The sequence below is a fragment of the Erinaceus europaeus genome, chromosome 3 (assembly GCF_950295315.1).
Source record: "Erinaceus europaeus chromosome 3, mEriEur2.1, whole genome shotgun sequence".
NCBI lineage: Eukaryota > Metazoa > Chordata > Mammalia > Eulipotyphla > Erinaceidae > Erinaceus > Erinaceus europaeus.
This window is the reverse complement of record NC_080164.1, coordinates 135,223,529-135,247,854: the sequence shown is the minus strand read 5'-3', so window position 1 is coordinate 135,247,854 and position 24,326 is coordinate 135,223,529. Positions and strand designations below refer to the sequence as shown.

Genomic DNA, 24,326 nt, shown 5'->3' with positions numbered 1-24,326 from the left:
TTATCCTGAGGTGTTATAAAACATGCTTTGTTTGTGTTTAAGAACAGTAATAATCTGTCAGTCAATTCCTTTGAGAATGCTATTAGGATAAACAGTGAATTTTTAATGATGTGATATATATTGTCTGGTATAAGTTAGGGTTAGGGTTATCTTATTTATTTATTGGATAGAGGCAGAAATTGAGAAGGGATGTGGAGGAAGTGAGGGAGAATGTGTGTGTGTGTGTGTGTGTGTGTGTGTGTGTGTGTGTGTGTGTGTGTGTGTGAGAGAGAGAGAGAGAGAGAGAGAGAGAAAAAAAGAGAGTTGCAGCACTATTTCACCACTATATGAAACTACCTCCCCACATAGATGGAGACTGGGGAAGGGGAGCATTTGAACTCAGGTCTTTTTGCATAGTAACCAGGTCTTTGTGTGATCAACCAGCTGTGCCATGATCTGGGTCTAATGCAATTGCATTCTTCATCTCAACTTTCCATTTAGACTCTTTCTAAATTAATTAATTAGACAGTCCTTTCACTCAAGGAAGACATCGTATGTCTGTCTGTTGTCTCTTTTCTTTCTGAAATAAAATGAAGACTCATTCTGGGTGCAGGGAACTCATCATATGTGTGTAAACTGTCTATACAGTTCCAAAAGAGAAACATCTCAGAACTCATGCACACTGATTCTATCTGATAATGTAAAGGAAATTATATAAAATAAGTATGAATTAAATTGGCCCACATGAAAAATATTTTCATACTTACTATAAATCTAGTAATATTTTAAGGGCAAATCTAAACTAGAAATTAGTGTATGCCCACTATAGATAACACATAAGAAAATGTATAAGCAACTGTTTATGTATAAACTCTAAAATAGAAAATTGTATAAAGAGAAATCACCTTAGTAGAAACTGTGTCATGAAAGGAGTAGAAATAGCTAAGCATAACTGAACCTCTAAGTGTAATTCTAGTAGAATTAGAAGTGTTGTGAGAATGGAGGAAAATAAATGGTAAGTACATATGCCCTTGTGTAAAAAGTCATGCTGCAAATTTCAAGATACGAAAAATGTCTTGCATAGGTGGAATTAGAAAAATTTTGAGTTCAATCCAAATGCTTTTGTATCTTTTAATTTTTATTATAACATAGCATTGCTCTGCTCTGGCTTAGGGTGATGCTAGCTGGGGACTGAACCTGAGACCTTTGCTGCCTCAGGTGTGAGTGGCCTTTTGCATAACCATTATCCTATATCCCCAGATGGCTTTTTTATCTTTTAATTCAGTCTCCATGATTTGAATCTTTCTTCTTCATTTACTTAGAGTTTAGTCATTTAATCATATTTTTAAAGAATTTGTTAATCATGGGTTTCCATATATATATTCTTTTATATTTTATTCTTTTTTTCTTTTTCTTTTTCCTCTCTTCTTTTGCAGAGTTGAGATGCATGATTTTTATCACTCTTGGACTGATTTTTTTTTTTCATTCATATAGAGAGACAGACAGAGAAAGTGAGAAACCATAGCATCAGAGTTTACTCCAGTGACATGGGAAAGTCAAATGAAGCTGGAATTTGAACCATGCCAGCATGTATGGCAAGGTACCTACCCTGCTGATTAGTTGTGTTTCTAGTTAGTCAATGTGTATCTTGAATAGTTTTATCTTTTTCTGAGAGATAATCTTTCCACAATATGTTAATTACAAGAAATATTCTGCTTTGACAACTGTCCTAGTCTCCCCACACTAACTTCAATGTAAATTTAGTTATATTTTTCTAAAAATTGTGATTATTAAATTATCTCTTTTTCTAAAGTATAATGAATAATTCTGTTTACAAATTTGCAATCTAGTTTGTAAACATTATTTATGGTTACCTAAACTATATTTCTTGAAAATTCATCCCCTTGGTTTCAATAGAGTATTACTGATAAGAAAGTTTACTAGTTGATTTGTTTAATATATCTGTACTATATGCATTACTCACTGTACCACTGGATGTCGCATTCTTCTAGAGCTCTCTTTCATGTCATATATATATGGAGGCCTCAAATAGAAGAGGAGATATATTAACAAAGGTCCTGTATATTCAGTCAAAAATACCTGAAACGAAAAAGGTGTTTTGCATTAAGCAATAATTTTTTTAGATATTATTGTTATTACAATTTATGTATGATCAAAAGAATGTCGACATAGTTAATGTATAACACACACTGGTGAAACAGTTGAGCATATATTTGTTCCAAAAGAATTAGATAAGATGCTACTACAGAAGTCAGGAAGTCTCCTTAGAATAACTACGCAAACATTAATGACGACACTTCCATACAAAAATAAAATAAAAGTCAATGTGGAGACCAATATACTGATTTAAAATTTAGTATAGGGAATATTTGACTGGTTAAACCATTACATATTTTCATATTTCCCTAGCCCAACACAGCTTTGTCTTCTAAGTGAGCAGACTCTGTCATAAAATAGGTCACAATTCCTGTCTAGTAGTGGAAGTAGTAGGAGTGTAGCAGCAGCAGCAATAGTAGTAGTAATATTATTAAAGTTAGCATTAGTTTTATTTCTTTAATTTCATGACCATGTCATCTAACTTTAATTGATTTGCTAATATTTAACAATAAACAGTTTATTTATTATTTATATTATCTTTATTTATATATTGGATAGTGAGAATCAGAAATTGAGAAGAGGGTGATAGAGAGAGAGAGAGAGATAGACAGCTGCAGCATTGCTTTACCACTCGTGAAGCATTTCCCCTCACACTGCAAGTGGGGACTGAGGGCTTGAACCCTGGTCTTTATACATTGTAACATGAGCACTCAACAAGGTGTGCCACCACACAGCCCCTAATAAGCATATTATCTCTTTAGGAAATTTTATAATTTAGTTATAGTGTGTCTGAATAGATAGTTAAAATTATTTTCTTTTAAATTCTACTTCTGTGGGGTAACTATTTATGAGGAGAAAGATATGTAGTCTACAAATAATCAAAAGACATGAAAAGATAATTGGAAATGAGAATCTTTACCACTACAAAGATTGTCTAGCTTGACTATCTTTCTAAAAGTTTGCTAAATTTACCGGCTGTCCATTATTTGGTTTTATTTCAGTGTTAAAAACAAGTTAAACTGGGGCTAGGTGGTGACACACCTGTTTGAGCACACGTTACAATACCCAAGGACCAAGGTTTGAGTTCCTGGTCCCCAACTGCAGGAGGAAAGCTTCATGAATGGTGAAGCAGGGCTGCAGGCATCTCTGTCTCTCTCCCTCTCTGTCTCCTCCTCCTCCCCTCTCAATTTCTGTCTATATCCAATAATAAATAAAAAATACTAAAAAAAGAAAAGAGGATAGATAATTATGACAGTGGTAAATTCAACTGTCATTACTACTTCCTTGAAGATGAGCATACTTTATTCAAATATGAAAGTGTACTCATTGACTTAAATAGTTTCCTATCTCCAGTGAGAATTTTGTAGTTATATAATTAAAAACATGATTTTATATAGTATATATGTCTGTGAAAATTCCTATGTATATGTATATGTATATATATATATATATATATATATATATATACAATTGTACATATATAAATGTGTACACATTAAATATCTACTTATGGATATATATTTATCCAACTAAAAATCACATTTAAACAATATGTATTATCTTATAAGCCAACAAAGACTTGTATGTGAAAATAAAACAAAACAGCTACTGATTAATTAAGTATAAAATCAATAATTTTTCAGTCAACAGGTGGCAAATGAGGTCCTGATTTAAATTCTGTGCATCCTACATTTGAGAATAATGATTTCATTCTTTATCATTTTTCTCATAAACAAATAAATTGAAAACTAGTTGTTGATCGCATAAAACATTTCTAGCTTTATAGACAGAAAGGGAACTATTTGCATTGCCTGATATCAGAATCCAGCTAATAATCTTGAATACTTAGGAGAGTGGTTATTATTACTATTACAACAACACATTTAAAATGTTTATTTCAATGTGATCTTATCAAAATGTGTGAAATTTGAACAAATTCTCTCATTATACATAGGAAATGAAAAATGTTGTTTGCAACAGTTAACCTGGACAAAATACTACTCTTATATTAAATTTATAAAAGTAATGCCACTATATGAAGCTTCTTTATATCAGAGGAAATTAAATTACAGTCTTATATCCATCATCTAAAATTAAATCAGGAGAGCTTGGTAGCTTACATTAATATGTTGTAGGAGGCCAATATTTTACTATAAATATTGTTCTTTCTGAAATATGGTGGATAAAACTGTACCAAAATAGAGCAATATATCCTAATCTGAAAATGCTTGTGAATAATAAACAAATTTTGTACAGTGCAAGTGTTAAAAAAAAAAGTCTGTAGATATAAGTAGAAGAAAGAAAGAGAGATGTTTCATTAGATTTAAAATGAGATCAGTAGTTGCAGGGGAAAAATAGTGCCGGATACACAAATATTAATAAGACAGGTTTCTGGAGGGGGGCTGCTCTTCTACTATAAAGAAAAAATAGCTAAATCCAAAATCAAAATATTCAGTCAAATGAATAGATCAGGCTCAAAACCACACAAGCTAGGTAAATTTACAAAGAATTCAATTATAACCCCAAAAAATGTAATAGCAATTCTATATTCAACATAAGGAGATACACTTTCTGTTTTACTTTGAAGATATATGTACTACTACTAAGGACTGATTTATTTTCGATATCAATTTGCTTTTACCTTGTATTAAACTACTACAGTGAATTGATTTAAATGTAAAATTCACTATTTTGGCTAGACAAGCAAATGTTTTGGGATATCTATGTAATATTCAACTTGGCATACTATATATAAATTGAAAAGGGAATGCAACAATAGGCTATTTTAGTCTTTGTAAATTGAAAGTTATGGCTATAATTGTGAAGTGATTAAGACACCTGTGCCTAACATTTGCTTAATTCATTCTTTCCTTCTAATAGAAAAAAAATAATTATACCATTGTGCTTTTGAAGATAACCTTTTGTATACATATATTTTTTATTTATTCACTTTTTTATAATTGGTTAGAGACAGAGAAATTTAAAAGAGTTGGGGAGATAGAGAGAGAAAGAGAGAGAGAGAGAGAGAGAGAGAGAGAGACCTGCTGCCCTGCTTCACCACTCATGAAGCTTTCCCTGTGCAGGTGGAGACCAGAGGCTTGTCCTTGTGCACAGTAATGTGTGTGCTTAACCTTGTGCTCCAGCACCTGGACTCTGATTCTATCATTATTAAGATGGTGCTGGTTTTACTTGTCATCTGAAATCGCAACTGACATTTGTAACAAAATAAACTGCCTATTCCACCACTGCTGAAAATTAATGATGAGAAGAAATAGTGCCAAGTTTAATTGTTAAAGACAGGAAAGCTACTAAGTAAAGCCATGAGAGCACTTCCAATAGCAATAACATTTTGTACTCAATGAATTCTATTGAAGCTAATTCCATGAAGATTTTCACCTTCACTTTATATAATTAAATATAATCGAGAATTTGATTTCAGTTTATTCAAGCAAGTCATCGTAATGATTTCTGTAAGGAAAACTGATTAAAATGTTTTTTAAGCTTTAGAGAACTACTGAGTCACTGAAGAATCAAAGGTCAAGATTCTAAGAAGGGATACAGAGTGGGAATCAAATGTGGGCTATGAAGCATAATGAGCATCTCAAAGAAGATTAAATCTTGAGAGTTCCTGAGACTGAAAGGACAAAAAAGGTGACTTGGCATCATTGAAAGATAAATGTTGTTTATAAAAAAATAACATCCAGGATTGGTGTTGGGAGATGGCATGTGGAAATAAGTGCAGTATCACCAAGCACAAGGAGGCAAGGATCCCAGTTTGAGCTCCACACACACCCACCCACCCCCCAGGTCCCTACTTGCAGGGGGCTTATTTCACAAGCAGTGAAGCAAGTCTGTAGGTGTCTTTCTCATCCCCTCCCCTCTCAGTTTCTCTCTGTCCTATCTAATAACAACAGTTAAAAACAAAAATAGGCCCCAGGAGGAGTGGCTTATCAGTGCAGACACGGAGCCACAGTGATAACCTTGGATGAAAAAAAAAAAAAAAATCCAAGATATGAGTTAGGACATAAAATAGTGTTGATATTTTAGGAAGTTATGATATTGTACCCTTGATACAATATTTGTCTTGAAAAACATATTTCCATAATCAAATATAAAATTACAAAAATAGTGTTATAAATCTAGCAGTTATGATGAAACAAAAATAGTTCTGTGTTCATAAATATTGTATAACATCCTGAAGTTATTTCAGCAATCAATTAGATTAAGAAAACCTGGACACTATCATGTCCTCAACCCGTTAACAGGATGCTAATTTAATCTTGAAAGTGCAATAGTCTTTTGATTATCTTTAAATGTTTTCAAATACATATGCAGGCATATATAAGGAGTAAATTTACTGTCATCAATATCAGAAGAGACAGCAAACATTTAAAATAGAAGAGCTGAAGATTCTCAAAAATAATGATCAAAGACAAAAATTCTGTCAGCTTTTGAGCCCCTGGCTCCCCACCTGCAGGGGAGTCACTTCACAGGCAGTGAAGCAGGTCTGCAGGTGTCTATCTTATCAAAACTTCCTGGTACGGGGATCAAAATAGACACACAGACAAGTGGAATAAAATTGAAGATCCAAAAATAAGCCCCCACACCTATGGTCAACTAATTTAGAAGGGGGCTCAAACCATTAAGTGGTGAAAGAAGAATCCCTTTAACAAAATGGTACTGGAAAAAATGGACCTGAGTTCAAGTCCCAGAACTCCAACTGTAGAGAGTTAGCTTCATGAGCAGTGAAGCAGTAAGGCAGGTATCTCTCTTTCTCCTTCTCTATAATCCCTCCCCCTCTCAATTTATCTTTGTCCTGTCAAATGAAAGAAAACAAGAAAAAGAGAAAAAGAAAGAAAGAAAGAAAGAAAGAAAGAAAGAAAGAAAGAAAGAAAGAAAGAAAGAAAGAAAGAAAGAAAGAAAGAAATGATGGAAGGAAGCTCTAGAGATAGCACAGTGGACTTTCATGCCTGAGGCTTTGCAGTCACAGTCAATCCTAGCACCACCATAAGCTAGAGCTGCGAAGTGTTCTCCCATTGTATCCTTCTCACTATAACTCTTTCATTAAGATAAATGCATAAACTCTAAAAAAATGAATGAAAAGAACAGTTGAAAACTGAAAATAATTGCAAGACAGATATATGAAAAAGGATTTGCATATAGCATATATAAACAATTTCCAAAACTGCTTGATTCTATGTGCACATCATATGTTCTAAGATAAAGACAGTGATGAAAAACAGATTAGTACCTTCTTGGGAATAAATCTTAAAAAGCAAGTGAATATAGAGGGACTGCATGAGGGAATTTATTCACAGGAATGGAATGGTTATGTTCCATATTTTGTTGGTAAATACATGAATCTCTGAAAGAAATGAATTGTATAGAATTGTAAATCCTCATATGACTAGATGTGAAAACCAATATAAGGTCTTTTGTTAATAAGATTCACATAACAAGAGTTAATATATTATTACATTTGTTCTCTATCTTTACTCTTGCAATAAATTCAGTAAGGAGAGTGTTTTTATCAATATTTTATGACAACACATTATAAAAAACTGGAGTTTAATTTTAATTTTGACCTTGTTAAACTTTATCATTAATAAAAACAAAACAAAAACATAATAACCGAAAAAACAAACCAACAACAAAACAAGACAAGCTATTGTCGTAAATTGTAATATTTCAATAATGTATACTAACTATATGTGGGAACATATTACTTTGTTACATAACTTATTTGGTATTATGTGGGTGTAGCTGCAATGTTTTATGTGTATTTTTATCTTCTAATAGGACTGACTCATTTTTGAGCGAATGAGTGTGTGAACAATAGAATTGGTTTAAAAATATCCAGTCTATTTTCAGGGTTCTCTTTGTCACCTAAGTGACTTTCTTCTCAAGCAAACTGTAATTTTCTAGTACAATTGTTATAGAATTTCACCTTAGCAAAATTTCTCTTCAGTGCTTATCCAGATGATGCAGGTGGAATTTCTAATAAGCATACATTTATGTTGTTTGACCCAACACAAGTTCCACAAACAGGATTCCCTATTCCCTATAAATGTGGACAAAAACTCTGGATATTTTAACCTTTAAAGATTAAAATCAGATTGTCTAAAATCTCTTTTAGCAAGGTTTACATATGTCACACTTTACTACTAAACTCTTTTACAAAAAGTGTGCATTGCTTTGCAACAAACAAGGTCTAATTTTTCAAATAAAATGCTCACAAGAATACTCTGTCCTAAACTTAGTTTTCAGTGCAACAAATTTGTAGTCTAATGGTGATCTGGGGACAAAGGATAGCTGACCCAGTAGAATTTATACCGTACCAACCAAAACCTTCTGGGTTTGAGCTTCTGCGCCAAATGTGAGGAACATACCATCATGGATGGCACTGGGGGTAGTTTCATAAATGGTAGAATGGTGTGGTGTCTTTCCTTCTCTTTCTGTCACTTTCTCTCTCTCCCTATCTACAAGAAAAAAAAAGTGAAAAATTCTTCCCAGGAGTAGTAGAATCATGCACATACACTTTTATTTTATTTTATTTTATTAATTAATTAATTAGTTGCCTCCAGGGTTTATGCTGGGGCTGGGTGCCCGCACTACGAATCCACTGCTCCTGGAGTATATTTTTACCATTTTGTTGCTCATTGTTATTATTATTGTTGTCATAGTTGTTGGATAGGACAGAGAGAATAGAGAGGAGGGGGAGACACAGAGGGGAGAGAAAGATAGACACTTGCAGACCTGCTTCACGGCTTGTAAAGCAACTCCCCTGCAGATGGGGAGCCAGAGGCTCAAACCGGTATCCTTACACGGGTCCTTGAGCTTGGTGCCACCTGCGCTTAACCCGCTGTGCTACCGCCCAACTCCCGTTTCAAACGATTTGTAAAAATGATTCTTAAACTGTAAAGGGAAAACTCAGAAAGCCATATGCATTTAATGTTGATAATTAACTCTGGATTAAAAAATATTAAAAGTACAATTATGTCATAAATATAAAGGAGGAGTTCAAGAATACTTTAAAAATTTAATTAGCTTAAATACAATAAATTTAATTATACTAAAAAGTAGAATCTTGTCTTTTTGTTTGTGAACCAGTATCAATTTTTTTTTGCCTCTAGTGTTAAATTATACTAATTCCTTTTTCTATTCCACCTATTTAATTGCTCGTTTATTTTTCAATATTTGTTAACAACTGTCAGATATCTTCTCTGTCTCTTAGTTGGCTATATCTTTTAAAAAATACTTGGTTAAACCCACCTGCAGGGGAGTCTCTTCACAGGCGGTGAAGCAGGTCTGTAGGTGTCTTTCTCTCCCCCTATCTTCCCCTCCTTTTGCCATTTCTCTCTGTCCTATCTGACAATGACAAAGTGAATAACAATAATAACTACAACAATAAAACAACAAGCAACAAAAAGGGAATAAATAAATATTTTAAAAAATCTTTAAAAAAATTATTGGTTGACCCCACAATGATCCTGGGTCCATGGTCCCAGAGAGATAAAGAATAGGAAAGCTTTCCATGCAGGGGATGAGATATGGAACTCTGGTGATGGGAAATGTGTGGGATTTTACAGTCCTTATCCTGTGGTTTTGTTGATATTTTCTATTTTTATTTTATAAATAAATTTTAAAAATTAAAAAAAAATACTTTGCTGAATATTCATTTGTTCATTTTATGAGAGAGGAAAGAGAAGGAAAACGCTAGAGAACACAAGGCCAGGAACTAAATTCAGTGTGCTCCAAATGTACCACTCATTGGGTCTTAAACTCTGTAGTGTGTGTGTGTGTGTGTGTGTGTGTGTGTGTGTGTGTGTGTGTGTTTGTGTGTGTGATACTGAATTCACTTAGCCTCAATATATATTACGTAAGTGAAGTAATATGATGCTTGCTTTTCTTCATGGAATTTATTTCATGATGCATAGTTCCTTCTAAGTCCTTGCTGTTATAAATGGAAAGATTTCACCTTTTTAGCTCAACAGTACTCATTGCAATGTCAAAGCTTTATGCTGTCACTTGTCAGTTAGAAATTTTGTTGATTCCAACTCTCCATTATTGTAAATTATGCTGGGGGTGGTGGTGGATGTGCCTCTTCAAATTATAGTTAGTAAGAATGTGGGAGTAAGTGGAGGCAGGCTCAACCCTAGGTCACATGTATGCAAAACCTGCACCCTCCAGGATAGCTTTGTTATTAACTCTTAGGTTTTTTTTCTTTCAACTATTTATATACATTAATCCAATTCTTGAATGGAATTTGACCACTGTTCATAGTATGACTGGAAAATTTTAAATTCAAGTAAGGACAATGCCATTTCGTCAACAAATTATCCCCATCAAAATGTATACATTTAAAAGGCATTTCAAATCAATACTTACTGTAGTCCAGTTGACCTGTGGACCTAGGTCTGTAAAATACAGTGTGACAATGGAGGAAGCTGCAACACTTTGGATGGTTATGTAGTCCTTCAAAAAGGGCCCACCTTAAATAATAACAAAATACTTAATGTAATTTCAAGGTTTGATGACGAATTTTTTAATGTGAAACTAGTAAAGTGAAGGATGAGTTTAAGGTAGAAATTGTAAATGACAGGGGCTGGGCAGTGGCACACCAAGTTGAGCATACACATTACCATTCAAAAAAACCCAAATTTAAGCCCCTGGTCTCCACCTGTGGGGGAGGGGGGAACTACTTGGGTGTTGAAGCAGTGCTGCAGGTATTTCTCTCTCTCATCCTTTCCTCTCCATTTCTATTTCTAGAATTAAAGAAATAAAAATAAAAGCTTACCTACTGGAATATGCACCTTACAATAAGCTAGATCCAGCCTTGAATGCTGCTGGCACCACATGAAAACACCACAGCATTATGGGAAGCTCTCACAATGAGGGGAGCCAAGCTGTGCTGTAGTGTCTAAAACACACACACACACACACACAAACACACACACACACACACACACACACACACACACACGCTGGTACACTCAGCTGGCTAAATTAATATAAGGGAAAAATAAAAAGCCCAAATGAACAAAAAAAAATTCCGTTAATAGATTTTCTTATAGCATTCTTCAACTTGAAGTTAAATTTATTTTACTTTGATGCTTGCACATTCTCGACATTTTTTCTATTATTTTCTATTTAGAATCACAAAAGAGTGCAAAATTCATGAAAATATCATCGATATGCATTGTACGAAAGAAGATTGAGGGGATGAGACAGTAAAAGCTTTAGAAACAGAGAAGCTAGTCTAGATTCTGCCTTCTATAAACCCAGACATTCAGTGTACAAAATACATTGGATTGGCGAAAAAATTATGACTTTTTTTTTCTATGTTTTTGTATCCAAAAAATGTGCCATGACTTTTTTTTGACAGTCCAATATTTCTTTAAATATTTTTTTATTTTATATATTTTGGATAGAGAAATTGAGAGGGAAGGGGGAGATAGAGAAGTGGAGATAGAGATAGGGAGAGACAGATAGACACACAGATAGAGAGAGACACAGAGAGAGAGATACCTACAGAGACCTGTTTCACCACTTAACCCATGCAGGTGGGGACTTGGGGCTTGGACCTAGGTCTTTGCACGCTGTAACATGTTCACACAACCAGATGCATCACTGCCTGGCCAAGTCCAATATTTATTTCAGAATAAGATTACTTATCCATAAAATTAGAGTACTAGATTATTGGAAAGATCAAATATGATAATATTTTTGAGCGGTTATTGTGTCAGCCATCTTGTAAGTGATGAATGAATTTCTACTGGTGACAGAAAAGGGTCTCCAAATAACAAATAATTATCTAATAATAAGTTCTTACCACACTCTAGCTGCAGTCCAATGCAGGAAGGCTGCCACTTTGGACCTATTTAATGAGAAACAGTAACATTTGTCATCACAAGTATATATACATTTTTAAACCTAGTAGTCTCCACTTGAAGGTAGAATAGATTTTAGGGAAGTAAATTAGAAAAGTTTGCACACAGTCAGAATTCAGAATTAAAGCTAGTGGTTACCCTTGGCAGGATTAAGACTACCAATTTTTCCCTTCCTTCCTCCCTTCCTTCCTCCCTCGCTTCCTTCCTTCCTTCCTTCCTTCCTTCCTTCCTTCCTTCCTTCCTTATTTCTTTTATATCAGATAACTATTTTGTGGGCTTATTCATTTTGTGGGCATTTGCCAAGATAGATGACCTATGAAGCTTGAAGTTCTTCATATAAAACTGAAGAACTTTAATCTAATTTAACATCCCTAATATTGACACCTAAATGAAGTTATTTTATCTTGCAAGAGTAAGGGAGTTGATCAAAATAATGTATATTTACTTTCAATACTATACATATATTGATTATAGCAGAAACATCAATTCAGCATCTTCCAGAACGTTATTGTTAGGAATAGACATTACTAAAGAATTCTTTCTAGACTGGAAATAAAAATATCTTTTGTTTTACTCTGATATAAGAAAAAAATAAAATAAACTTCTTTCCTAATGAATAGGATAGAATTACTTTTCTATAAAATGAATTCTGTGTTTTGACATTAGTGTCTTTATGCAAAACTTAGTCACTATATTTAAGGGCCACTTTTAAGAAAATTAACCTGATATATAATAAATCTGTAACTTGACACAAAATAAATTAGCATATTGCTTTCAAAATGTTGCTTCTTATGATAGCGAGAATAATGTGACATAACTGAACTATTAGAAATTGTCTTCTCTCTGAATTTACCGCAAAAAGGCAATCTACAATGCATGTTCCCATGAATAAATAACATATAAGTCAAGAATTGCATGCATAGATTTAAGACTATATAGAATCATATATGGTTTAGTCATAGCACAATGTATTTGAAACCACAAACCCTAAAGTATAAATTTGATTTTTTAAAATTAGAATCTGTACATGTAGTGACAGTTTATTTTTGTATTTATTAATATGATTTTCATTATTTATGTAGTCATGTTATTCAGAATATATGCTAACATTGTTTAAAAATATCTTCCTCTTATTACACATAATAAAAATCTGCTGCCAAAGAAGACATGACACAAATGAGCACAAGAGAACCCTCTACAATTTGAATTAGGTACTTAACTCTGGGTGTTGAAGAAAACACAAAACTTTTGAGAAGCCATTCATATTTGACAAATAGCCATTGAACACTTATGATGCTTATGCATAAACTGTCAAGTTCTTACTAATAATAATTTAGTAATCTGTAGATTTGCTATTTATAGAATTTAAGAACATTACTTAAGTAAAGCATCACTTTGTATAGCACTTTTTTAATGCCTCTAATGGTTAAAAGACCAAGGCTAAATTATAATTCTAAGCAAATAAATCTACTATGAATAAGAAAAAAGTAGTTTGTATTCACAAAAATGAGTTGTGGTGTTAAATGGTTAAAACTGTAAGGAAAAGAGAAACCCATGTCATTCAAAACTCTTTCAAGGTGGATAAACCATAAATCTACTTGGAATTTATAAACTGTGACCTTTGAATGCAGTTTTCCAGTGAAAGAAAATATTACTCATCTATATATGCCTTTAGTTTTAGTTACCTTAAAAAAAAAAAAACATTTTCTGAAGAGTTCTATGTTTGTTGGGGTGAGATGAAATAGGCTGGGAAAATGTAAAAAAAAAAAAAAAAAAAAGAATAGTTTATAGAGGATAAGTGACACATATAAGAATTTTTGGAATGTATGGAGATTATGCTGAATATAGTTCACAAATGGATTTTGATTATCTCAGAGACCTAAACTACCAATATCCTAACTGATTCAAGATTTTGAGCTATATTTATGTAACTACATATTTTAACCATTACCTCGAATTTACCTGATAGTTAGAACTGTTCATATCACTAAGCTTGAAATTCTAAATAAGTAATGTAATCATAAGGTTAAAATATACTAAATTTTATACAATAATATTTTTGTTAGTTGTGACACACTAATAGGTGGTACTATATTCAGTACTGTATAAAAGTACAGACTAGATCACTTCAGTCTAGGTTAGAAATTGATTGTTCTGGTTGATAGTAATAAATTGAAATAAACTGACAGATTAAATAGTATTTATTGAAGTTCTGTTTCAATAGTTTAAATTATCTGATTGGCTGCACATGTTACTGTGAGTAAGGGTCCAAGTTCAATCCCTTGGCCCCCACCTGCAAGGAGGAGGGAGGGGGCTTTATGAATGGTGAAACATAGTTAAAGCTGTCACTCACTGTTATTATTATTGTTGTTATTGTTATTGTTATTATCTTTATTTTTTTATTGGCTAGAGACAGCAAGGAATTAAAAGGGAAGGGGGAGATAGAGTGAAAGAGACAGAGAAATACCTGCATCTCTGCTTCACCACTCCTGAAGCTTTTCTCCTGAAGCGGGGATGGAGGAGGTGAGGGGGGCTCAAACCCAGGAACTTCAACACTGTAACATCTGCACTCAACTGTAACTACCACTGGCCCCCTTCCCTTTTTCACTGTATCTCCCTTTCCCCTCTCACTTTCTCTCTGACTTATCAAAATAAATGGGGGAAAAAATGGAAAAACTGGCCACCAAGATAATGAATTCAGGTATCGAGCCCCAACAACAACAATAAAAAATAATAAGAATACAAATTTCTAATTCTGAAATAGTAAAAACTGGTTGAAATATATTAGTCTAACAGATATTTAATTTCCCAAAATGATTTATGATAAAGCCAGTAGTCAATTAATGGATTTTGACTGGCAAATTTTTGAACAAATATGTACTTCACAACTTGAGACAGGTTTTTTGTTTTCATTTTTTTACAAAACGAAATATTGCAAACTGTGTATGTAATAAAATAAACACAAGAGACCATCAAAATCTGAAAGAAATATATTTTTAAAAATCACTTAAATTCATGAGATTATTTTATTTACTATGAAATAGCTTTTTTTTTTTTTTTTTTTTTTACCAGAGCACTGCTCAGCTCTGGTTTATGGTGGTGCAAGGGATTGAACCTGGGACTTTGGAGCCTCAGGAATGAGAGTCTCTTTGCATAACCATTATGCTATGTACCTCTGCCCTGAAATAGCTTCTAAACTCAAACTTGTTGCAGCTAAAATTGAAAAAAATATTTTTATACTGATAATTGTTAAGTTCATTTCAATGGTGTTCCATTTCAAGATAATCTTGTAAAGTAAGCAAATAAATCAGGAGTGTTTGTGAATTAGAGTAACTACAAACTTGAGGCAAAAGAAATCAGTTTTCCAGATAAAGAAAGTAGGAGAGCCTCAGTGTGCTTAAAAGTAATGAAGAAAGATCCAAGTTTTTACACATTCTAAATTCAACACTGAGGAGAAAAATTAACATGAAAGCTAGCATTTTGGGAAATAATCAAAAGTGAAGAACAGTTTTTAATTGTTGTCTTTATGAGGTGATTTTGAAATTATGTGCATATATCAACAATAGCAACAACAACAAATTTTAAGGAAAGATAAAAGAAAAAAGGAGAGATAAAAATCAATTATAAATGGGTGACGGAGATAGCATAATGGTTATGCAAAGAGACTCTCATGCCTGAGGCTCTAAAGTCCCAGTTTCAATCCTCCCACATCAAAACTGATCAGTGCTCTGGTTTAAAAAAAAAAAAAAATCAGCTATAAATAATGGAAAAATTTGGACTAAAATCAAGGACTGTTCAAAAGAAGAGCCATGAGGTTAATTTAAATAAAGTGTTAATGTCAGGTATGAATTTCATTTAAATACTAGTAAATGATCATTTATTTCTCTCAAGTATTTCTGTGATATTCATTTTATTTTTTGCCACACAGGCTGTCTCTGGGGCTCTGTGCCTGCATGATTCCGCTAGTGCTGTTGGCCTATTTTTTTTCTTTTTGATAGACAGTGAGAGGTAGAGAGGCATCAAAAGTGGGAGGAAAAGGAGGAGGAGCAGAAAGAAAAACATCTGCAAGATGTGCCACAACTCATTAAATATCCTTCCTGCAGCTGGACACCTAAGGTTTGAACCTGGGTCCTTGCTCATGGTAATTTGTGTGCTCTACCCTATAAACCACATCCTTCCCCCTTATATGAATAACTAAAAGGAGTGTGCCTGAGTGAGTTTCTACTTATTATTCCTCCCTGCAAAAAGAGTTCTAACACACTCACTGTTCCTGTAAGCAGTTTATGAAAAACAGTAAATAAAAGAGTTATTGTCTTGTCTAACCCAATATATCCATATTGGATAGCCTTATCTTTTAGGGCTCTGTCAGATATCCTTATCTCTTTAGGTTTCAGTCAATTCAATGAAGAAAAATGATTGAGACAATAAGTATAAACAATTATATATACCAGGATACTTGTTCATCATAGATTATTCATCCTTTGAAACATAGCTACTATTAACTACATTTTTAGTAAGAAACATGAGACGAAGAATGATGAAATTATTTGACTAAATTAATTCATTTTAATGATTGATGTCAAACAAACTATTAATGAATGTGTGGGGAAAAAATAATTCTTATACACTGCTGAAAGGAATGTCAATTGGTACACCTTAATGAAAAATAGTATGGAAAGGTTTTAAAGTTAAAATCAGAAGTTCCATATAACCTATTAATAACAAAGCTTATGTTAAGTTAGTAATGTTTTAATTAAAAATAAATAAAACTAACTGCAGTTCCAAAATGTTCAAAAAAGAATGACAGTGCTGTAGCACTGTATAATCAAAGGTAGCAAAGCACACATTCTATGGAAAAATAAACACAGCTCTAAGAATGGAAAAAAAATTAAATCTGCATAAACAAACACCAGAAGTATAAAGAATATGAGGACAAAAAGCATAAAGTAGCAAGTCAATTTCACCGTAAAATGTAAGGTACAAAGACAAGGGGCAGTGTGGGTGGAGAGGAAGGAGAATATACACAGTTTAACCAAACTATTTCAATGTACCACCTCCTGGGCTGTAATTATCATAATACTGAAGTGTTGGTATGCATCTAGTTCTGCTTCTGGGATCTAGCTCTGCTTCTGTTACATTGCTTGACATTGTGGTCTATTTACATGGTCTTTTCTGTTACATTAACCTCCTGGAGATTTGGTTTAGCCCTTGCTAGTTTCAAGCTTCTTCCTTCTCCCGGCCCCCTACCCTATGTACTTCCTGAGTTCCTGGCTGCCACCTGAGGAGAAAGACGAAGGAGCACATTTTGCGGTGATTAGGTGTTGGACTGTTTGCCCACTCATGAATAAAGATTAAACTGCATTCTCAGCTCAGCCACGAGTTTCTGGTCATCTGTTACCTGCCCGTGAAGCCAGCCCGGCAAAAACGACACTGAAGCCCAAGAGCCTGGTGCCAGGGTAAAGGAGAGAATCAAGGAGAAGGAAGTGGGCTCAAAGCAGCAGGTTTTAGGTGGGGAGTAGGGTGGGGAGGAGAGGCCCTAACAGAAAGCAACTAAGGGGCCAGGTGGTGGCACACTTGGTTGAATGTACACATTAACATGCACAAGGACAAGGCTTCACAAGTGGCTAAATAGTGTTACAAGCCTCTCTCTCTCTCTCTCTCTCTCTTCCCTTCCCCTCTCAATTTCTTTACTTCTATCCTAAGTAAATAAATAAAATGTATATAAAAAAAGAAGTAAGCCCCTGAGCTGAATAATATTTATTTTGATTAAAAGGAAGAAAGAAATGAATTTCTTTTAAATCTTCTGGGCCCATGGTCCTTAGTTTAGATAGTCAACATACCAGAAGAAAAGCCTCTTCTGAAGAACTTCAGAGGCCAAAAACTTTGTAAAACATGTTCATGATAGTAGCTGATAACTATAATTTGTTAGAAAGAGATACAAAGTTCTTAGTACGTTTACTCATTAACAATTTACAAAGGAATATGGCATTTCCCTGCCTGGTTTAATTTAATTTAAACAAAATTAATAAGTACTTTCAAGTATACAAAGTGAAGTAAATGCAGTTATCAATAAAATAAAATAATTTAAATATATTACAGGAGAAATTCTTATGTGAAAGAAAGTATAAAGGCATAAAGGATTTAGACAATGTTTGCCTAATTCTAAATATGCTTTTGAACGACTTATTCATCCATTCGTTTGTTCATTTGTTTATGTATTTATTTAGGACAAGGAAGTGGAAAAGAATCAGAGCATCACTATGATGCATATGATGCTAGAGATCTAACTCTGGAATTCATGCTCACATATCTAGCACTCTGTTTATAGCAGTGCATTTCTCTTTTCTGGCTTATTGTACTACTGGGATTAAATTTAGACCTCTGGTGCCTCAGGTTTAAAAGTCTGTTGTGCTACTACTGTTGCTATCTCCCTGGCCCTCTAAGTACAAGTGTGTTCTATTGATTAATCCTTTGATATATATGCAGTGTCCTGTTGGAATAGAAGTGGAGAAATATTAATTTCAACACTTTTTTTTTGCCTCCAGGGTTATCGCTTTTCTGTTGTTGTTGGATGAGATAGAAATTGAGAGAGGTGGGGAAGATAGAGAGGGAGAGAAAGCAGCTTCACCATGACCCCCCTCCCAGCAAGTGAGGAGTCAGGGGCTGGAACCCAGATCCTTGTGCTTTGCACTATGAGTTCTTAACCAGGTGCGCTACCACTCAGAATCATGAAGACAATCTCTTAAAAGAGACTATAAGATTTGGAGCTATTGAATCATCAGTTAAAAATTTAGATACCAAAATGTTCATTGTCAAGATTCATTTAACGTATTGTTTCTAAGTATCACAGAAATGTGGTCAGTATTGTGTGAAAATACTGTTATCCTTTAGTCTTGTCAATGTTTCCATTTTATAAATAAAAAATAAACTTACATGCTTTGTGAAATTTTTGTTTAACATCATGAATAGTAGATGTTTGTGCCACCTGAAAAAGAAAAATATAAGTTATTATAAGATAAAACATTTTCCTACAATATGTATTCATTTATGCAGAAAACACTATATGTTTAAGGTGTAAAACTATTACAAAATAGCCAGTTTATCTTTTTATTGTTGTAGTTATTATTGTTGTTGTTATTGATGTCGTCTTTGTTAGGGCAGAGAGAAAAAGATGGAGAGAGGAGGGAAAGACAGAGATGGGGAGAGAAAGATAAGACACCTGCAGACCTGCTTTACTGCCTGCAAAGCAACTCCCCTGCAGGTGAGGAGCCTGGGGCTCCAACAGGGATCCTTATGCGGGTCCTTGAGCCTTGCGCCACTTGCGCTTAACCCACTGCGCTACCACCCGACTCCCTACCAGTTTATTTTATTTAGTACTTTATTAACTACTGCTTTAACAACTTTACAAAATACACCATTATTTTTCAAATATCATATACTTGTACATATTAGCAATGCTACTAAGTTAATATCATCTAACTTTTATATAATTTAATAGACTTTGTGAGATGAATTAATTCTATTATTATCATGATTCAAGTGGTCTTTATGGGGGGTGTTGTTGTGTTGTTTGTTTTTTGTTGCAAGATGTTTTGCAGCAATAGCCGTCAAGAAAATTTAATATAAATGGTTTATAACTTACGAATTTAAATAGTGGAAGTCAGATGGAACACTTAGGGTAAAAAAGTAAATTATCAGTGTGAGAGAAGCATCCACTCAGTGCAGTGAGAAGGAATACACAGGTGTGGGATTCTGAGTTTATTGAGATTGGGTAGGTATCTAGGGTTAAATGGATTCATTCTGTCCTTTTATTTTTTCAATGCAATTGAATTTATCCATGTCTTATGATGAATGGTCATTATTTTAGTTAGAGAGAGAGAGAGAGAGAGAGAGAGGAAAAAGTACTCTCATAGGAATGCAAAGGAGCAAACCCAGGACCTGCCCCATCTGAGATATGCACTCTGTTCCCTGCTCCATCATAGGCTTAATCTAAATTAGTGGCAGGAATGGTGTTAATATACACTTCTATTAATGTATAGTCTTATAAATTAAAGATAGAAGCAGGCTGGGAGTATGGATTGAACTGGCAATGCCCTGGTCCAGTGGAGAAGCAATTATAGAACCCAGACCTTCTACCTTCTGCAACCCATAAGGACCCTGGGTCCATGTTCCCAGGGGGATAAAGAATAGGAAAGATTCCAATGGAGGGGATGAGATGCAAAACTCTGGTGGTGAAATTTTGTGTAATTATGCCATTCTTACCCTATGGTCTTGTCTATCAATGACAAAAGGGAAAAGGAAGAAAGAAAGGAAGACCAAAAAATATAAGCCCACATACTTTTAATTATAGCAGGATATTTTCCTATGAATAGTTAGTATGAAAATTGGTATATTAGTAAAAAAAAGTATTTACATAGTTGAACTGTGACATACATGAACCATTAGCTTAAATTATAGAGATTCTATTCACCAACAAAAATCTAAGGGATCATTATGCCTATACAATGTCAGAAAAGCTTATTAAAAATAAGGGCAATTAAGTAATTTATGTGTCTACTTTTCTATAATTATAAAAAATATGTTATTTTCTTCTTCCCACCTTTAGAGTGGATTTTATTTTAGTAATTAACAGTTCTGAATATGTGACTCTTCTAGCTTTTTATATTATTTTATCATGTTAATAGTTCTTAAACCTACATAAAACTATCTTAAAGGTACCTTCTCAGAAACTTTAAAGTGATATTTAAGCATGTTTTCCCATATTATAAAAAAGAAAGACCATGTAATCCTAGTAATTACCTCCTGATTCTGTTAAGGTCCTCATTAAATTAAGTTCAGATTTTAGCAGGATTTTATTACATAAAATTTATGAGAACCAGATAATAAATCTATATTCAATCACACACTAAGCAGCAATGACTAATAAAGGGCTCAGATAGACAGTAATTCATCAAATACTTTGCAGAAATAAACTACTAGTTACTTTCCATTTTGAATTTTAAAAAATCAAATAACCAATAATAATAAACTCAGAAATGCCCAAACATGAAATAATATTAAATGTTTACCTTAGAACTAACATAATGAGTAAACTTAAACTGCAATAAGAGCAAGTGGTGGGTAATAATTAATTCACTCTTTTTACAAATTCTATTAGAATGATGAGTTTATAAGAAGGCAGAAGTATAGCATCCTTTGATTTAAGGGTAAAATCAATTCTCAATGAAATATCTGTTATCTAGATGTAGTCAGCTGCTGCAAATAAATCTGTCTAAAAAGATGAACTTCTTGTAGGAAAATAAATGAGTATGATATTCATAGGATTTATGTGGTGACTGGTTTGTAGACTGAGGTCACTCAGTTGGGTCCCAGTAGATCAACAAGGGCAGATAATGACTGTCATTAAAAAAAAAAAATTCTGCTAATGAAATATGACATACTAACGGGATGGAGGCTGAAAAGTTTGCACGTATGAAACTTAAATGAAGATGGAAATTATCTTTACCTCTTTCCTAGATTCTCTAGTGGTACCTTTATAATGATAGGCCTTAAGTTAAGGCTTGAAATGTGGAGGATGCAAAGCATTTAAAAGAGATATATTTTTTTTTTTATTTAAGACAGGATTAATTAACAAAACATAGGGTAGGAGGGGTACAACTCCACACAATTCCCACTACCCGATCTCCATATCCCACCCCCTTCCCTGATAGCTTTCCCATTCTCTATCCCTCTGGGAGCATGGACCCAGGGTCATTGAGGGTGGCAGAAGGTAGAAGGTCTGGCTTCTGTAATTGCTTCCCCGCTGAACATGGGCGTTGACCGGTCAGTCCATACTCCCAGTCTACCTCTCTCTTTCCCTAGTAGAGTGTGTCTCTGGGGAAGCTGAGCTCCAGGACACATTGGTGGGGTCTTCAATCCAGGGAAGCCTGGCCAGCATCCTGATGGCATCTGGAACCTGGTGACTGAAAAGAGAGTTAACATACAAAGCCAAACAAATTGTTGAGCAATCATGGACCCAAAGTTTGGAATAGTGGAGAGGAAGTGTTAGGGAGGTACTCACTGCAAACTCTAGTGTACTTCTGCTTTCAGGTATATATTTTGCAGTATTTTATGGATACGTGTGCACATAAGCTCTCTCTCACAGAAACTGGTTTATATCTAGGTTTTGGGACTTTGTTAGAAAGTGAACCACCTGAGATGAAATTAGAGTGTACTATAAAAGGAAAGGTTTCACCCGAGTAATGAAGCTGAAGGGTTCTCATTCCACACGTGAAGTCTCTGGACACAGTCTGAGCTGAAGCATGTTGAGGTGGCAATCGTTGCGTTGGTTAGGTTGTGATAGGCAGATGCAATATTATTTGATATGGATTGGGAGAGGCATACGGGAAAGTGGGCCCTATCCAAGGGTTCCAGGACTGGGGGAAGTAGGGGCTCTATAGTGGAGATGTGAGGTTCCTACTGTCTTAGAGTTCAAAAAGAAAATCGATAGTTAATGTTATCACATTATTTTGTAATTGGGTTAACTTTGAAAAGTCCTTTTGTTAGGGTTTGCTGTACAGTACCCAGTATCTCGTATATAGCTGTGCTATTGGATGCTTCTAATCTACTTGTTCTAGGCTTTTGAGAAGTCTGCATATCAATTACACAGCCTATATATTAAAAAGATTCAATTTGTGTTTTGAAAAACTTAGAGACATACAATTGATTTTTCCCCTCTCATATTAATTAACTAGTGATTTATATGTCTACATTTTGCTAGGAGTGTACACAAACACCATTCCCACCACCAAAAGACTGTGACCCATCCCTCCCACCCACTCCCACCCCCAAAGGTCCAGGAAGATACATGTCTACCCCTCACCACAGGGTTTTTACTTTGGTACTCTACTTACAATTTGGTCAGGTCATGCTTTTAGTTTTCCTTTCAGATCTTCTTAGTCAACTTCTGTTGATGAGTGGGATCATCCCATACTCATCTTTATCTTTCTGACTTAGCTCACTTAACATAATTCCTTCTAGCTCTGTCCAAGATGGGTCAGAGAAGGTGGGTTCATTGTTCTTGATAGCTGAATAGTATTCCATTGTGTATACATACCACAGCTTTCTCAGCCACTCATCTGTTGTTGGGCACCTGGGTTGCTTCCAGGTTTTAACTGTTATGAATTGTGCTGCTATGAACATAGGAGTACACACCTCTTTTTGGTTGGGTGTTATGGAGTCCTTGGGGTATAACCCCAGGAGAGGAATTACTGGATCATATGGAAGGTCCATGTCTAGCCTTCTGAGAGTTTTCCAGACTGCTCTCCACAGAGGCTGTACCAATTTACATTCCCACCAGCAATGTAAAAGGGTTCCTCTGTCCCCACAACCTCTCCAGCATTTGTTGCTGCTGTCCTTTTTGATGTATGCCATTCTTACAGGAGTGAGGTGGTATCTTAGTGTTTCTTAGTTTGCATTTCTCTGATAATCAGTGACCTAGAGCAGTTTTTCATATGTTTGTTAGCCTTTTGGAAATCCTCTGAGGTGAATGTTTTGTTCATATCCTCTGCCCATTTTTGGATGGGATCATTTGTTTTTGTGGTGCTAAGTTTGCTGAGCTCTTTATATATTTTGGTGATTAGTTTCTTGTCTGATGTATGACATGTGAAGATCTTCTCCCATTCTGTGAGGGGTCTCTCTGTTTGTTTAATAGTTTCTTTGGATGTGCAGAAGCTTTTCAATTTGATGTAGTCCCATTGGTTTGTTTCTGCTTTAGTCTTCCTTGCAATTGGCTTTGATTAATCAAAGATGTCCTTGAGGTGTAGGTGGGAAAGTGTTTTCCCAATGTTTTCCTCTAAGTATTTGATTGTTTCTGGTCTGACATCTAGGTCTTTGATCCATTTGGAGTAGATTTTTGTTTCTGGTGAGATAAAGTGGTTTCATTTCATTCTTCTGCATGTTACAACACAGTTTTCCCAGCACCATTTATTGAAGAGAGCCTCCATTTTCCACTTAATCCTTTGGGCCCCCTTATCAAATATTAGATCTCCATAGGTGTGGGGATTAATATCTGGGCTTTCAATTCTGTTCCACTGGTCTGTGTGCCTATTTTTGCTCCTAAACCATGCTGTTTTGATGATGATGGCTTTATAATATAGTTTAAGGTCTGGGAGTGTGATACCTCCATTTCTGTTTCTTTTCCTCAAGATGGTTTTGGCAATTCTAGGTGTTTTCATGTTCCAGATAAATAACTGTAGTGTTTGTTCTATTCTCTTAAAGAGGCTTGGTGGAACTTTGACAGGTATTGCATTAAATTTGTATATGGCTCTGGGGAGAATATTCATTTTGATGATATTTATT

The 24,326-nt window shown here is 34.4% G+C and overlaps 1 protein-coding gene across 1 annotated transcript in view; it reads right to left on the bottom strand.

The window, feature by feature from the left end:
• Positions 1-24,326, bottom strand: part of TECRL (trans-2,3-enoyl-CoA reductase like) — a 75,949-nt gene that overhangs the window by 31,402 nt on the left and 20,221 nt on the right. The window contains exons 2-5 of the mRNA XM_007528178.2: positions 18,921-18,972; positions 11,930-11,974; positions 10,486-10,589; positions 1,964-2,079 (exon numbers count right to left, since the gene is read on the bottom strand). Of these exons, the coding sequence (XP_007528240.1) occupies positions 1,964-2,079; positions 10,486-10,589; positions 11,930-11,974; positions 18,921-18,972 (317 nt within the window). The remainder of the gene's footprint in view (positions 1-1,963; positions 2,080-10,485; positions 10,590-11,929; positions 11,975-18,920; positions 18,973-24,326) is intronic.